The sequence below is a fragment of the Argopecten irradians genome, chromosome 1, assembly GCF_041381155.1.
Source record: "Argopecten irradians isolate NY chromosome 1, Ai_NY, whole genome shotgun sequence".
NCBI classification, from domain to species: Eukaryota; Metazoa; Mollusca; class Bivalvia; order Pectinida; family Pectinidae; genus Argopecten; species Argopecten irradians.
The window spans coordinates 27679296-27696255 of NC_091134.1; the positions used below are offsets into that span (position 1 = coordinate 27679296).

The window sequence follows — 16960 nt, forward strand, 5'->3', positions numbered from 1 at the left end:
TTGAATTTTTGTAGTAGATGTTTGGTACCGCTATATCCCAAAAAGCACTCTAAGTAAATGATCTGTCGCAAATTTCATATATAGGTTCCCCTAGGGCACGCGGAGTGTCATGCTGATTTTGAGACTGATCGGAAAAACAAGATGACCACCAGGCAGCCATCTTGGATTATGATTGTTGAAGTTTGTGAATATGTATGTTACCGCTATTTCTCAGAAAGTACTGAAGGGATCTGTCTCAAATTTCATATATAAGTTTCCCAAGGGCACACAGAGTGTCATGCTGATTTTGAGACTGATTGGAAAAACAATATAGCCGCTAGACAGCCATCTTTGATTTTGTTATTTAAAGTTTTTGACCGCTGTTTCTGAAAGTACTAGCTTCAAAGGGATTGTTCTCAAATTTTCATGTAGGTTCTTCTAGGGCCCTAGTCTATTGCTTTTTTTTTACCGATTGGTAAACAAGATGGCTCACCACGATCTTGGATTTTGATAGTTTAAAGCTTGAAAAGCAGAGAAAAGAAATTTTAAGTTTGAAAAGCAGAAAATAGAAGTTTAAAAATGAAAAGCAGAGAAAAGATCCCTCTTTCATTTCTCAGACATGGAATAATTTTTGGTGGGCGCCAAGATCCCTCTGGGATCTCTTGTTGAGTTTTTCATGAATAGTACTTCTCTACGAATACCGATTGAGCTCATTTTGTCAGAAGAAAAAAAATCGCGTTATCAGCGAAACTTTCGCGTAATTACTCGAAACTTTTGGCGTTATTACGCGAAAAATACAATATATAATTACATTGTTGGAGCCCTCGGAAGCCACATTTTGATTCCGGAAGCCACATGTAATATGGACGAGCAAGAACTTTGTCATCTATACACATGACGTTGTCCGGAATGCTGAAGTTCACTTAAAATATATGTTGAAACGTCGTTTAAATATGAAAACTGTTTTCGTTTTGTTAATGCCAATTAATTTAGATACTGCTTTACAGCTAATTTGCTTTTAATAACTTTCAGGCGTTAAGCTACACTATACTCACGTACCCACGTTCATCCACATACTTTTCATGTTTATTTTAGAATGTGTTCTGATTACCATTTTGCACATAATTTATAAGAAGCAAATTTTCTCTTTCCTTGTATCTATACTGTTGCTAAACTAACTCCCATGGGTATCTATACTTCCTAACAAATCCAATGATGTACAATGAATTTTATCTAAACGTTCGCATTACTGCTTATGACATCTTATTGTTGAAAATCCAAATGTACAAAACAAAAATTCCCACTAATCCCATGTTCACGCGGAGGTCGAGGCGATGTATAGCATATGTCCGACTAGGATCACTTTTAGAAACATCAGTTTAAAATTAGTGTTGTGGCGTCATAGTTGCATCGATATTTAACTTTTAAATTCCACTATTCAAAACATGTTGAGTTCATCAGGGTAGTGTCTTATGGCCATCCTTTTCCTTGCTAACAAGCACCTCAAATAATCCTATTGACATTTTTCAGAGAAAATTCTTATCTAATACCTTTGATTCGTTTTGATGTGCATATAAGTGTTATACTTCCCCGGTAGAATATAAATTAAGACTTCCGATTATGTAAATTGAGGTGGTATAACATCATAAATCATAAAAAAATATTGTTTCAAAGTTTCGCGTAATAACGCCAAAAGTTTCGCGTAATAAAGCCAAAAGTTTCGCGTAATAACGCCAAAAGTTTCGCGTAATAAAGCCAAAAATTTCGCGTAATTACTCAAAAGAACGCCAAAAGTTTCGCGTTATAACGCAATCTCTCCCAGGGCTCATTGCGATCCCCATATTCATAGGTTGGTTCCCGCCTCAGTTACCTCCCTTGCGTACGCTTCAATCGCATCCCCTCGGAGAAATTTTCGTAAATCTCGTAAATATTCCGAAATTACTCCGAGATGTCACGCGCGATTGGCGTACGCTTCACTGATCATAACCGGAGCGCAGCCTGGCGGAGAATAGGGAACTAAGGGAAGGGAACATTCATTGTTAGCCCTGCATGCCTACATATGCGGAGCATTATCGGTATGCCAGGACACCAGGCTAGTTTATAATTATGTCATCGCACGTCGTTCGTCCGTCAACATTTCCTTTAAAAACACTACTAGTCATAGAATCTTGCATGGATTATAACCAAATTAATTTGGCCACAAACATCCTTGGGTGAAGGGGAACAGAACTGAAGTTGTATTAATATTGGCCCTGACCCCCAAGGGGCAGGGGGGAGGGGGGGGCGGGGCCCAATAGAGGAATTAAAAAGTTAAATCCTATAAATCGCTACTTGTCATAGAGTTCTGCATGGGGTTGTGACCAAATTTGGCCGCAAACATCCTTAGGGGAAGGGGAACAGAACTTGTATTAATTTTGGCTCTGACCCCCAAGGGCAGGAGGGGTGGGGCCTAATAGGGGAATTAGAGGTAAATATTCAAATTCCTTCCGACAAGAAACAATGAACCTGTATTCAGAATTTTACTTGGCAATACAAACCAGGTGAGCGATACAGGCCCTCTTGGCCTCTTGTTTAACATTATTTCACCAATGCAACAGTTATGAAAGTCAAGGCCATTCATTTGATTAAACTTGATGACACCCTGAGATGCTTTATATGAATCATTGCATCTCGTGAGTGTTTGGAATTTGTGAAAGATTACAAAAAGTGGAAGGCAATTAAGTAAAAGATCACAAGTTTTTAGGAAGGAATAAACTAAACAGTTAACTCATTGAATATAAATAAAGTACAGTGTACTTTTATTTATGAAAGAAAAAAAACCCAGAAAAAAGAGGAAATGTATATATGTAGATGTATATGGAAATATATTGTATATCTAATTTAAATAAAAAGTAAATGCACTTGTATGTTAGTTATTATGTATATGTACATTATGTATGTGCATTGGCAACATATATCCTCTGAGTTTTTAATCTATGATTAAAGATACATTGTGTATATGTATCTGAATTTCTCTATATCGTTATTGGTCACCATCTTTTCTCTTTGAAATATGTTTTCATTAATATGTTTTAACACCAAAGTCTTGTTACAGTAACTATCCGTTATATGAAATATTGATGCTGTATGCCTTAGAGAACAGGAAGACACAATTGTGTTGGCAGATTTATTATTCTACTTCAGGTTACTGATGAACAGGACATTAGGGAAGGCCAGAGAAATGAGAGGAGGTGGTAAATGGGGATTTTATGGATTTCCACGGTGTTATAACTACCGTCCCGGACAGGCCTACTGTGCAAACGACACAGTACAATATAACAATGAGTAGGTATTGTTACTAACATTTTGATCACTGATGTAGGTCAAAGGTCAAACTAAGGGTTTTAGTGCCCTAGTTTTAGGTAGTTTAACTACTTAGCCAGTCACAAATGTCACAACAACGGTCAAACGTTGTCATAAATACAAATTGTTATGTAACAGCATAATAGATAGATGTCAGAGGCTTAATTTTGGAACGAGACAAGTGTCATTGCTAAAATCACCATGCAGCTGTAAATCTATAATTTGAAGTTCCTTTTTATTCTTTTATTCCGATATCGGAATTAGAATTCTCGATATCAGAAATTCAATTCCGATATCGGAAATTCTAATTCCGATATCGGAAATTCTAATTCTGATATCGGAATTAGAACAAAAATTCTTGATATCAGAAATTCTAATTCTGATATCGGAAATTCTAATTCCGATATCGAAAATTCTAATTCCGATATCGGGAATTAGAAAACAATTTCCGATATGGGAAATTCAATTTCCGATATCGGAAATTCAATTCCCGATATCGGAAATTCTCTCTACTCATTATTTGCATTGCAGATTATACTTCATTTCCGATATCGGAAATTGAATTCTCGATATCGGAAATTGAAATACCGATATCGGAAATTGAAATACCGATATCGGAAATAGAATTACCCATATCAGAATTTGTTTTCTTATTTCCGATATCGAAATTAGAATTTCTGATATCAAAAATTAATATGAATTCCCGATATCGGATATTGAATTCCCGATATCGGAAATTAGAATTTCTGATATCGGAAATTGGAATAAAAAGTAACTTGGCTTGCCAAAATCACCATGCAGCTGTAAATCTATAATTTGAAGTTCCAAATGCAGGAATGGTAAAAGGATGATTGTGGTTGGGTGTTACTTTTTATTCATTTCAGTTAGGCTTTATATACATGTGCTAGCTACATTGTGCTAAATTATTCGAGAATAACTGTCCATGCATGTACTTATTTTCAGCTATTCAAATCACCTTTCGTCCGTGGTCCGTCCGTCCGTTAACAATTTTTGTTGCTATTTCTCAGAAAGTGCTGAAGGGATCTTTCTCAATTTTCCAGTATAGGTTTCTCTACGGCCCTAGTTGCCCATATGACAACTTGGGCCCGATTGGAATTTGCTAAGTTTGTTACTGCTATTTCTCAGAACGTTCTGAAGGGTTCTGTCTCAAATTTCATATGTAGGATCCCCTATGATCATAGTTGTGCATATTGCATTTTGGGATCTATTTGTCTTCAACATGGCCGACTGACCACCATCTTGGATTTTGAGTCAAAGTTTGAAAAGCAGAGTAGTAGGTTCCTATTGGGCCCTACAGATGTAGCTGTGAATATTGTCTTTTGGGACCGATCGGTCGACAAGATGATCAAAAGGCCGCCATGATTTATATTGTATAATTTTTGAAAATCAGAGGAAAGATCCCTTTTTTCATTTGTCAGACATTGATAATTTTTGGCGGGCGCCAAGATCCCTCTGGGATCTCTTATTGGCTATGAAATTCTTTTATTTTAATCAGGCTATTGATACTGATGAATTTGCATATTCCCAATTATTGCCATATTGAACCTCACACACAGTGTACATGTACATAAGAAAATGAAATCATCGTACAGTTTCTGACATGAAATCACGTACAGTTTCTGACACAAAACACATCAAATGTGATTACTATGTACAACTTCAGCATTTCTTATTCCAGACTGTCCTGGTTATTCAATGCTAGTTCAGCTCTCTACCCCTCCATCTACCTGGATAAGGACTTATTTCCTAGCATTGAGGACAGAGCCCTCAGAGTCCAGGGGATTCTTAGGGAGTCACTGAGAGTGAGGGATATCTTAAAGGATGTAGAAAGACATCAGGCCAAGCCAATCTATGCCTACACTAGGTACAGGTACAGACAGGAACAATTCTACATCACAGTAAGTTATTGATAATTATAAATCTGATAAATAAATAAATTATATCCTCAGTTGAACCTAAATTACTTAAAGTTTGAAAACTTGAAATTCATCATCAGCAATTCAATGCTAGCTTACTTAACTTATTAAGTAAATAATCAGATAATTAAAATTTAAATATGTCTTCCTGTCTCTGAGATAACAAGCTAGGTTCTTCTCAAAGGTGTCAAGACTCAGTTTAAAATTAATACCATATTCGACCCAATTGAAGCTAATGAGGAGGTGCTTAATAAAAAGTTATTATGAGCAAAATGCAATTGAAATAAATCATTGTCTTCAAAAAAATTACTTAACACTTTGTCATGTTTATGAATTTTGATAGATGAAAACCTGTGATGTCAATAAAGTTTAAATAATCATCACCAATAAGTAGAACTTTCATATGTCACAAAAATAAATACACAGTACCCTTATCACTTCTATATATCATAAAATAAATATATTATGTGCTTCATACTCTTATCACTTTTTTCTAGATTTTTACACTTTTATCAACTTGATTGTGATACAATAAACACGTTCTCATTTACTCTTTCACAGCTGGTCCCGTGTCTACACACTATATTTAGACCCCCCAGCAGACTCATGCCTATCATGATTTTTTCATCTGGGTTATTTTTTTCAGTCCGACCTTAAGAATACAATAGGCCAGTCCTTAGATTTTGGTTTGGATGGAGTGGTGGTCTGGGATAGCTCAGCTAACTTTAAGAACAAGGCGGATTGTGTTTCCTTAAGAGACTACCTGACACAGACACTTGGGCCTTATATAGAATCCATCACTAGATTTGCCTCCCAGTGTCATACTCGATGGTGTAGCCAGCATGGGCTCTGTGTTCGAAAACGCTGGCCAATGCCATTAAGCAGAGAATACCAGAAAGGTGTAGACCAACAACATGGTCAGAAATTCTCCATGTATCGGTGCGTCTGTTCTCAACCATGGACAGGAACTCACTGTGAACAACACATGTAATACACAAAATCAAATACAACTGAAAGAAAAAACATCATGTCTGTCAAGGTAGTGAAAAAATATCAATAGTAATGCTGAAACTCTCACAGGAAGTTCCTTTCTTCAATGGTTTGTCTTTTTGTTTGTACATCTACCTAAATGATGTGTGTTGATCGATTGCAAAACTCATAATACATGTATGTATCCAAAAAGCCTGAAAAAAAATTCTAGTGCAACAAATTTTTTCTGACAAATTGTTTTACTTCAAAAATAGCAGAACACTTTTATAAAACTTAAATTTTTAATTTATTTATATAATATATACATATACTTTGCAAGTTAATGGTCCAAAGTCATGGCATTTAGTTTTGATTGCATACTGTCTGAGTTTCCACACGATACATCATCATGTTTTGTGTCTTTTGTGGATAAACTTTTTACACCACCAACAGCTCCTTCAACAGTCTTTTCAGAATCATCAACATTTCCGGTTGCCACGGCAGCAGGACAAGATGTCTGCACTTCCTGTTTAGCTAGTTGGTCAGTCTTCCTGAGGTGGCAGGCCTCTTTGTACGGGGGACTGATCGGGGACTGGGTAGGTGGGTGGTAGGTATACTCCTTTCCTTCTTCCAACTGTAATCAAAATTTACATTAAATGGTTACTCCAATTTTCAAACAATTACATGATTTCTGTGTTTCATATACATATGCATATTCAAAATTACAGTAATACAAGTAAGAATTATATACAAAATTTTATATCCTACAAAGGAAATGGACAAATATGATACTCAACACTAGCCATGCAATGAAACATAAAATCATAACTTTGCATCTCTTTTATATTATATGCCAGCTAATGGATGTAGCTAGGTCAGTGGGTTTTCTCTAAACTCCAGCTTTCCAGCTACAAAACCTGGCACATCCTTAAGTGACTATCATGGCATATCCTTAAGTGACTATGATAGCACATAACATTTTATAACATACCTGGAGTGGGTAGGTTCTGTCTGAGTCAAACCCACTTAGGTCACCGCAGGCCAGGAATGGAACTATGACACGGTTAGGACCCTCCAGGTTGTTAAAATCTACATCTGTAATTAAACAAAAGATTCATAACCTGTACAATGAAATATCAAATGTATGTTAACACTCAATACTTGATTGTATTCTCACAGCAACAAAATCTGTTATGAATCCTGTTATCATAGCAATAATAATTCAGAACTATCAGAATTGATGAATAAACAAATTATTAGAAATATAAATTTCCAAATTTCTATGGAAGAAACCATGAGCATGTAATATCAATTTTAGCTAAATAAAAGTTAAGCCTGTTACCATAGCGATGATCCAGAAGTGGGTTTGACATATTTGGTTGGTAGCCCTCAGGTGGAGCATAGCCCTGACACACAACAAACGCCTCTGCAAACAAAATAACATCATTTTACAGAAAAATTATGTACTCTATGTGTTCTACCTCTTCAATTTAAAACCACTATTGAGTCAAAGGGATAATGTAAGTTGCAGTGATCTGGCTCTAAAATGTGGCACACTACTTAACCAAGATAGACCTATACACCAAGCATGAAGTTTGAGTACCTTATAACATAGAAGATCTAGTCTTGACAAGGTTTTTCTTAATCAAAAGTCAAAGGTCAAAATGTAGGTCACAATGACCTGACATTGAGCTTGGACAAATCTTTAGTATCACTACCATCCCTCCATCGGCGTTGATTGGCTCTCGAAAATTAATTGACCAATCAACGCCGAGAAAACAAATGTACTACACACATATCAACATGACGGCTAGAGACACACATTTTTTCAATCGGAAATTTCAAAAGGCTGTATTGCGCAAATGGATGGTACACTAACATACCGGTAAGTTTGTTTTTTACCAAACTTTAATTCCTATGAAGCTGAAGTGTTGACATGCAGTGGTTTTTGAACTACCCATTAGAGCCCTAGCGTGTTTATCGGAGGACACCACAGTGTCCGACCAGTTGAAATCTGGCTGTTTTCCGATGTTTCTGGATACCTAGTGACATTTATACGGCATGATATATATTGTATCATATACCAAATTAAAGATAAATTATCTGGCTGTCGATTGAGAGTATTTCTATTATTATATCCTATACGGTTGGATAATAATCATACTTTTTCTGAAATTGGGTAGTGTTATATGGCCGGCCGAGTTATAGACCTTGACCCAGTATTATACTTATATTAGAAACGAACACCTGTGGTTCATCCACAGTCAAAACATGTCTATAATACAGTATGGTTCATCCACAGTCAAAACATGTCTATAATACAGTCTGGTTCATCCAGTCAAAACATGTCTATAATACAGTCTGGTTCAGTAATACAGTCTGGTTCATCCACAGTCAAAACATGTCTATAATCACAGTCACTGGTTCATCCACAGTCAAAACATGTCTATAATACAGTCTGGTTCATCCACAGTCAAAACATGTCTATAATACAGTCTGTTCATCCACAGTAAGTCAAAACATGTCTATAATACAGTCTGGTTCATCCACAGTCAAAACATGTCTATAATACAGTCTGGTTCATCCACAGTCAAAAACATGTCTATAATACAGTCTGGTTCATCCACAGTCAAAACATGTCTATAATACAGTCTGGTTCATCCACAGTCAAAACATGTCTATAATACAGTCTGGTTCATCCACAGTCAAAACATGTCTATAATACAGTCTGGTTCATCCACAGTCACATGTCTATATACATGTCATCCACAGTCAAAACATGTCTATAATACAGTCTGGTTCATCCACAGTCAAAACATGTCTATAATACAGTCTGGTTCATCTACACAGACAAAACATGTCTATAATACAGTCTGGTTCATCCACAGTCAAAACATGTCTATAATACAGTATGGTTCATCCACAGTCAAAACATGTCTATAATACAGTCTGGTTCATCCACAGTCAAAACATGTCTATAATACAGAGGTTTTTAAGGGAAAAGTAAAGTATGATATCAAGTTGATTAACCCATCTTCCAGTGATTATGACATCACAAAAATCATGTCAAAATACATCATCACAATCACTGGAAGGTGAAACTACTCAATGGTAAATTGTACTTTACCCGTGTCATTTTAGGATTTCTCAAGTGACTTAATGGTCTTTTATCACCAAGCATCTCTATTCTTACCTATACTGGAGTTCCGACTACTTCTCGGCTTAAATATTGACACTAGCGGGAAAAATATCTTTAGTTGTGAATACAGCAGAGTTACATCTTTTCCTCGGAATATCTGAAATATCAGAGGAAACCTTATCTGTGGCCCAAGCAAATCTACATACCAGGTATTACATGTACAGTTCTCCTTCAATATACACCTTAACATTTATACAAACGAAGCCTGTGTATGGAGTACTGTAAGTCAACTTATTTTCATGTTCGATGTTCGATTTAAATTTCGAGAGAGATTAGATACAGCAAAAATTAATCTCTGTGAAATTATTCTGATCATAGGTGAAGCAGAACTAAATTACTCAAAATTGGGAATTTATGTCCCAGTGAAAAATCCTTGGGCATAAAAAAGTCACCGCGAATAATACTGTGTAGCCGGTTACTTTTGACCGAATTTTTTACAATTTGATCTAAAAACTAGAAAATTATATGTTAGGGATTTTTAATTTTCACGATATGAATTAACGGGTAGACATCATTCCACCATTTTTCAAAATTTTGCGGATCTAATTTTTGCGATCATAGCAATGTCCCGCGAAATCGCAGAAAATATCATCCCCATGATAATAACCGACCATATGGTAGTTGATTTACAGTATTATGTTTAGCAATAGAAAGCTGAAAATAAATAAATATATATCTAAATGTAAATCTCTTTTTTCAAAGGATTTGAAATGAATGAGACATCAACTTATGTTGCAACTTTAAAATTATCAATTTTAGACTTTTGAGTATGTTGTCAAGGTTACAATGACCTAACAGCAGAGTACAGCATATCAACTTGTGGTGATACATGCATATGCCGTTTTGCAACAGGTTTAAAAAATCAAACTCCCACTGAAAAATATCCTAAATAGAAGAGGAACCAGCTGATTTGAAAATGCTTTACATTTGAAGAAAACCTAGTTCAGAAGTAGTTACCTTGGCAACAAAAGTTCCCCTGGGCTTTAGTACATGGGTGGTGATGTTTAGAGCCTGTGGAAATAAAAGATAAAAACAAAATGAGGATATAAAGGATGTTCAAACACTATCTGTGTGGAATGGGTATTATTAAAGCAATACTTGTCAGAGAATCAACCTTTTATACCAAATTATAGAATGTATGATGTGTACCACAACATATAATGTGATTGGTCTGGACACTTTTCAATTCTTATACAATATTTATGTCAAAGTTGAATGCAAAGTCCTAACCTTAATTTGATTTCTAGTAGATGTATTATGTTCAGTAAGATGAATTGAGAGTGTTTTATGAAATTGTTGCAGCTACCCTTAGTAAAAAAAAACTTACAGCTAATAACAGCTGGGCTTGAATATATTCATCAATGTCATGTAGTCCAGTCACTGTAAAAAATATACATTGTTATTCCCATCAATAAAGAATTATTCCTAAGAGCTACAATCCTCATCAAGGGACAATGTAAGGTGACAGTTTGGTAAAGGTATAAGGTATATGTACAACAACTCTGAATGTCTTAAGTGTTGTGTAACAGTTGCCAAGTTTTTAATTAACCAACTTTAAAATGGTTGTGAAACAAGATGCTATGTAGGCTACAGATGTCCGTTATGATAGATTCCATTAAGTTACATAAATAGCTACTTTACCATCTGGAGCTCCATCGCATACTACCAGGTCAGCGTGCTCCCCTTCAAAATGGCTTATGATTTCCTGTGCTGTTGATTTCTACAAATAAAATATAAGCTTAGCTTGACATACAAAATTGAAGTTAATTGAATACCAAATTATAGGTTTTTTGTTTGTTTTAAAAAAGACACACAAATCCTAATCACAGACTGTCCTCAAGATATGTCCTCAAGATATGTTCAACTTCATTGGTCTAAACTTTAATATGAATCATAAGAATAAGTCCCTGTGGAAGAGACATATTCTATCTCACTGAAACTGAAGAGTTTGGGTAGCTTACTTAAGTGTTAGATCTATCAAATTTTGATTTTTAAATTTTGAAGCCCCTGTAAGACAATCACTCTCCTTATTGTATTGAACAAGAAGTTGCTATAAGGCAATTAACATTGCCGTCATTTTTTGGCCAGTTTTTGGTATGCAAGGATGTGTGAAGCCCCTGTGGTCAACCTTACCTTTGTGATGTCTCCATGTAGTTGTATTATTTTAGTGTGTAAGGATGTGTGAAGCCCCTGTGGTCAGCCTAACCTTTGTGATGGCTCCAAACTCTCCTGTAGTTGTATCATTTTGGTGTGTAAGGATGTGTGAAGCCCCTGAGGTCAACCTTACCTTTGTGATAGCTGTATTATTTTGGTGTGTAAGGATGTGTGAAGCCCCTGAGGTCAACCTTACCTTTGTGATAGCTGTATTATTTTGGTGTGTTAGGATGTGTGAAGCCCCTGAGGTCAACCTTACCTTTGTGATAGCTGTATTATTTTGGTGTGTAAGGATGTGTGAAGCCCCTGAGGTCAACCTTACCTTTGTGATAGCTGTATTATTTTGGTGTGTAAGGATGTGTGAAGCCCCTGAGGTCAACCTTACCTTTGTGATAGCTGTATTATTTTGGTGTGTAAGGATGTGTGAAGCCCCTGAGGTCAACCTTACCTTTGTGATAGCTGTATGTAGCTGTATCATGTGTAAGGATGTGTGAAGCCCCTGTGGGGAGCCTTACCTTTGTGATGTCTCCTTGTAGCTGTATAACACCAGGTATTGGTGCCATGGCCTGGAGATCTACGGCTACAATCTTCACATCCTCACCTTTCCCATCCTCCCTTCTGTAATCAAGGATAGTATAAGTGTTAGGAGCAAACCTATAACATGTAATGTTGTTGCCTAAAAAATGATATAAGGTAATTTTTTGAATTCTGAATATATCACAACATAAAGAAAGACAAGTATGAAAGCCTGGATAATTCCTCTATAATCATTAGGGCTAAGTGCTGGTACAATGAAACAGTGATTGCTAAATTTTCATTTCTGTGTTGTAATATAGCATTTATACCTGAGTTTCCTTGACAACACCTGACTCCAGCTTCCTGGGGCAGCACACAAATCGACCACCTTTTTAACACCTATACAATTACAAATCAAGTGCAATGTAGTCTTATTGACATTTATCATCATAAATATTTAATCTACTCATTTTCTCATCTCCGAAAACATATATAGGTAAATACAACACTGATTTCTTATCCTGTATAATTGTTAAATGCTGCCAGCCATCGATCAGGAATTATCATTTTGAAATTAGATGTCACCAGTAATTGTCATTTTCAATTTCTGATATTACTCCACTACTGCTTTATCATGTTACGTAAACCCCAAATTCAGTCCTTAAATATTCGAGCCGTTAATAGGATTAGCCTAAACAACCAACCAAATAAAACCCTGGTCATCATTTTTATTACATAATTTGTTTACACTAATCTATATATGAGGAAATATAATATTTTCAACTATTATCCCAACTGTTCAATAAAACCTTGTTATACTGCACAGTTCGAAGTTATATTGCATGCTTCCATGGAAAAATTATATTGCACAGTTGAAGAAGTTATATTGCACGGCTTTAGGAACACCTCACTGTTGTTGTCTAGTTTTTGTAGAAAACTTACGAGAAATCGCTCGTAACAAGAGTTACGTTATTATGACGTCACAAAGGTTCACGCTCAATTTCGCGCTAGCTTTATAGATCTCGAATCAGGCACGTCATGTAGACATTTATCATGTAGAGGACGGACACTGCGAATGTTTAAGATTAAAATGCTGCATGCAGGTCTGATGATCGATACTCCAGGGGTTCCGATCACTTACGATCTCTACACCCCTGGACTATCTCATTGTAAAACTGGAGGCAACAGAACAGAACATGTAATTTAGTCGTTTGATGTACATCAATAGAACCGTATAACGGTACACTGTGGTTGACTGTGTGGCTTTGAAGTTGGGCGTCGCTCTCTCTGAAGTCTTCAAAGGATTTTCTTTGCTGGTCTGTGATTGGTTCAGATTTTTTCAGCTGAGCTGCCTTCAATTTCACTATGAGATAGTCCAGGGGTGTAGAGATCGTAAGTGATCGGAACCCCTGGAGTATCGAGGATGGCAGGTCTGATGATGTTAAAGAAGACAATAAGACATCCAAACCGGAGTTACAACGTGATGTACGTGGGTTATGTGTCAATCTTCACTAGGACTTGAAGCTTCTCCGTATGGTACAGTGCTGATGATTTTGTTAAGTGATTATCATATTCGTTTTTTAAAATATTAAACTGAAAAACTTGTGATTATGTAATTAAACCAATATTCCATGGGTTACTGTGCTCTAGTTCATAATATTTACCCCTCGGTGGTGGTAATCAACATATATTATATTGCACTCAGCCAAAATAACATTTGTTGATTACCACCACCTTGGGTTAAATATTATGAACTAGAGCACAGTAACCCATGAAATATTTGTATGATATATTATTATATGTATTAAAGTGACATATAACACACTGGGCCAAACCAAATAGTATTATGTGCCACTATGTTTCCAGGTGAATCCTTTCTTTAATTAAAGCTACAAAAATGTTGAGACGATACCTTGGAAAAGGTTAAAGTCTTGGTTGATCTGTAGTAGTTTGAAAGCACTGCGAGCTCTCCATCCCTCTTCCTTGGCCAGCCTGTAGTACACATCTCTCTTGTCCTTACTGGACTTCCCCATCACAGAACTGATATCACCACTAGACCTTTTAAATCACTGGTACAATGTATACCTGTATGTACAATATACATGTACTTGAACAGTTGTGAAATTCAATGTTAACAAATCATCAATAAGCTTTTGTATACTATAGAAGAAATTTAGAGAAGTCAAACTAAACATCCATTGTTTTATAGACTATAGAATTTGTGTGTGATAATAGGACTAGTGCAGCTCTATAGAGGGAAGAGAAGGCAACTAGTGTACAGTAACAGTACCGCTTTATGTTTAGACACAGGAGTCTGATGTTCTGTCAATAATAGACCTATACTGGCAATGCAATTACTGCATAAATAATTGTATATGGGCACATATGGCAGTAATGTCAAAAGCCAAGAGTATGATACTGAAAGAGGTATTCAATATCATACCAGAAATATAATGTTTCTGATCATACTGAATACCCTTGGCTAGTGAAGTTGAGATGGCGCTTTTATTTACATATGCATATTCAGGTGTTCGTTGCACTATCACTTATAAAACCCTGTGTTTATTCCAACCACACTGTCCACAGAAAGATAATGCGACGAACATGGTGCTTTTAGTTTACAGAACGTGAAACTCCTGAGTCCTGTGTAGATTGTGGCAAATTGTTTCACGGTTGTATCTGGAAAAGCTGAGCTGAACTATAACGTTAATAGGGATTTTATCTTACCTTTTTGTATAAAAGGCACAAAATTAAATATCACTGGGGCGTGAAAAATTTACCTTCGAGATATTTCTTAACACCAATAGCAGCAACACACGTTGTTTTCTTGGACAACCAAACATACTTCTAATATTGAAGAGTTCTATTAGTAAGTACGAGTTACTTCCCTTTGATTAAAGTTTGTCAAGTGATTTTGATTTCCCTCCATTTCATCATCAAATTTTTATTTATTTGTTTTTATCATTATTTTATTTCTTCTTTATTCGTTGATTGCATCCAGTTTCATTTCATACCCGGTTCTCATTTTCATCCATTATGTAAATAGAAATTAGAGAAAATGAAATTAGTTTTTTTAAATATTAAAGATGCTCCACCACAGACAGATCATAAACGATACTCAACGCTTTAACAATAATTGGTGTTTTATCTTAGATATAGGCCTATGTGTCTAATTAACACAAAAATAATATAAAATAATTTATTTTGCTTTTGGTTCATGCACAATCAGTACTTCATTCCATAAAGGACATAGTGCCACAGAATTTTTTCGGGATTAAATCAATTATTTTCAATATTTCTATCTTGAAGTAAAATTAGAAGCTCAACCTTTTCAGTGGTGGTAATGATGTAAAGTAAGTAATTTTTTGTTACCTAAGAAAAATACTTAAAATGGTCAGCTCCTGTTTTTGATAGAGAAAAATACTGTTCGTCAGCGATGGAGCATCTTTAAATTATTGCAAGAGAGTGGCAAGTAAATACATAGTAAATGAAAGAAAACCAGTGTCATCAAACCCAGACAAGAAGATTTATTTTGAATCAGTATAAAAATAATTTCATGAAGAAAACAACACCCCAATCATACCAAATGTTGAATAACATGTAAATATCAAATATGTAACTTGCAGCACTTTTGATGTAGTAAGAGATTCTTTATCCCATTAGAACATATCTAACACATGTTGAATGCTTAACCTTGAATATATGAATTGATTCAAAAATACAGATTAGTAAAAGCAAATTCAATTGATTTTTTCCCCCATATTTGAATCTCTTCAAAAAGTTAAGGTGTTAACTTTATTAAAACTGCAATCAACAAATTCATATTTTTCAATAAAACTTTTATACACATTTACCCGCATGTACATGTTTATTCATTAAAATCTCAGCAAAACAGTAACTTTTGAAAACAATACCTGGAAACTACATGTATAACATCTTAAATTCTAGAATTGTTAGCAAAGTACCACTTAATCTAAATAATATTCAAGAAATTGTTTTCAAGTTGACTAAAATTAGATACTTCAATGTCTGCAAAATTAAAGAAGAAAATAATAGTTACATTTTTTTTTTAACTCTGCTTTGTGTTAAGTTATAAGTTTTTGTTAAAAAACACAAAAGTTAATATTTATGGGAGAAATTATGATTTTACATATTAACTACCTCCAATGGAATCATATGTGCAGCAGTTTAAATATGCGCAGGTATTGCCATAAACATACTTAACAACTTATGAACTTATATAAAAATATACATAAAACAATAACTTACAGTGAATTTCTTGATGAATGCAGGTAAGATTTTAATCTCCAAAATCTTGATAACATATAGTATTAAAGATATTTTAAAATGAAAATTTCTTAAAAAGCAGACAAAAGTGCACAATTTTTCAAATGTAAAATGAGATTTCTAATACAACATCTACGGTATTGCTCACTGAATTAAAAAGAAAAGTCAATATTTGAAATCAAAATAAAACAAGTATTAACTACATACCAAAGTGAAATGCAGCGTGATTTGCAAACAGGTCAATTTCCTGAAACATGCATCTAAAATATATGTCAGTCGGAACTCATAGAAAAATGACTAAAATCTAAACTATGTTACCTGAACTTCTTACACAAATTGAAGATTTCTTTTTTAAACACATACCAGGATAAACAACACTTTTATATTGGTAAAAAAAAAATTTTTCATTAAATCAATTTCTTTCAATTTGATATGTTTAAAGTTGTATTTCATGTAATTTTCGCTGTAACGATATGTCGTTTTAACATTTGATATTTGAATATGGACATGTAACTTGATGATTTAGCTCCCCAAAACTATATCAGTCTATAAAAGAGCCGAAATCTAGGGATCTTGT

At 35.0% G+C, this 16960-nt stretch overlaps 2 protein-coding genes across 3 annotated transcripts in view; one reads left to right on the forward strand and one right to left on the reverse strand.

The window, feature by feature from the left end:
- LOC138322771 (hyaluronidase-like) overlaps positions 1-6568 on the forward strand; it is a 32531-nt gene extending 25963 nt beyond the window's left edge. The window contains exons 3-5 of the mRNA XM_069266861.1: positions 3163-3303; positions 5021-5240; positions 5905-6568. Of these exons, the coding sequence (XP_069122962.1) occupies positions 3163-3303; positions 5021-5240; positions 5905-6249 (706 nt within the window). The 3' untranslated portion in view covers positions 6250-6568. The remainder of the gene's footprint in view (positions 1-3162; positions 3304-5020; positions 5241-5904) is intronic.
- On the reverse strand, positions 6565-15026 carry LOC138322778 (tRNA (cytidine(32)/guanosine(34)-2'-O)-methyltransferase-like). 2 transcript variants are annotated; one of them, XM_069266875.1, is made up of 11 exons: positions 14877-15026; positions 14009-14181; positions 12426-12495; positions 12096-12198; positions 11068-11146; positions 10754-10806; positions 10384-10437; positions 9421-9523; positions 7570-7653; positions 7219-7322; positions 6565-6861 (listed from the first exon to the last, which is right to left on the reverse strand). In XM_069266875.1, the coding sequence occupies exons 2-11, from the start codon at positions 14127-14129 to the stop codon at positions 6568-6570; spliced, it is 1065 nt and encodes a 354-aa protein (XP_069122976.1). In that variant the 5' UTR covers positions 14130-14181; positions 14877-15026; the 3' UTR covers positions 6565-6567. The 2 variants fall into 2 exon arrangements, with proteins under 2 accessions (XP_069122976.1, XP_069122984.1); XM_069266883.1 differs by having other exon boundaries at positions 14824-14939.
- Positions 15027-16960: the final 1934 nt, after the last annotated feature.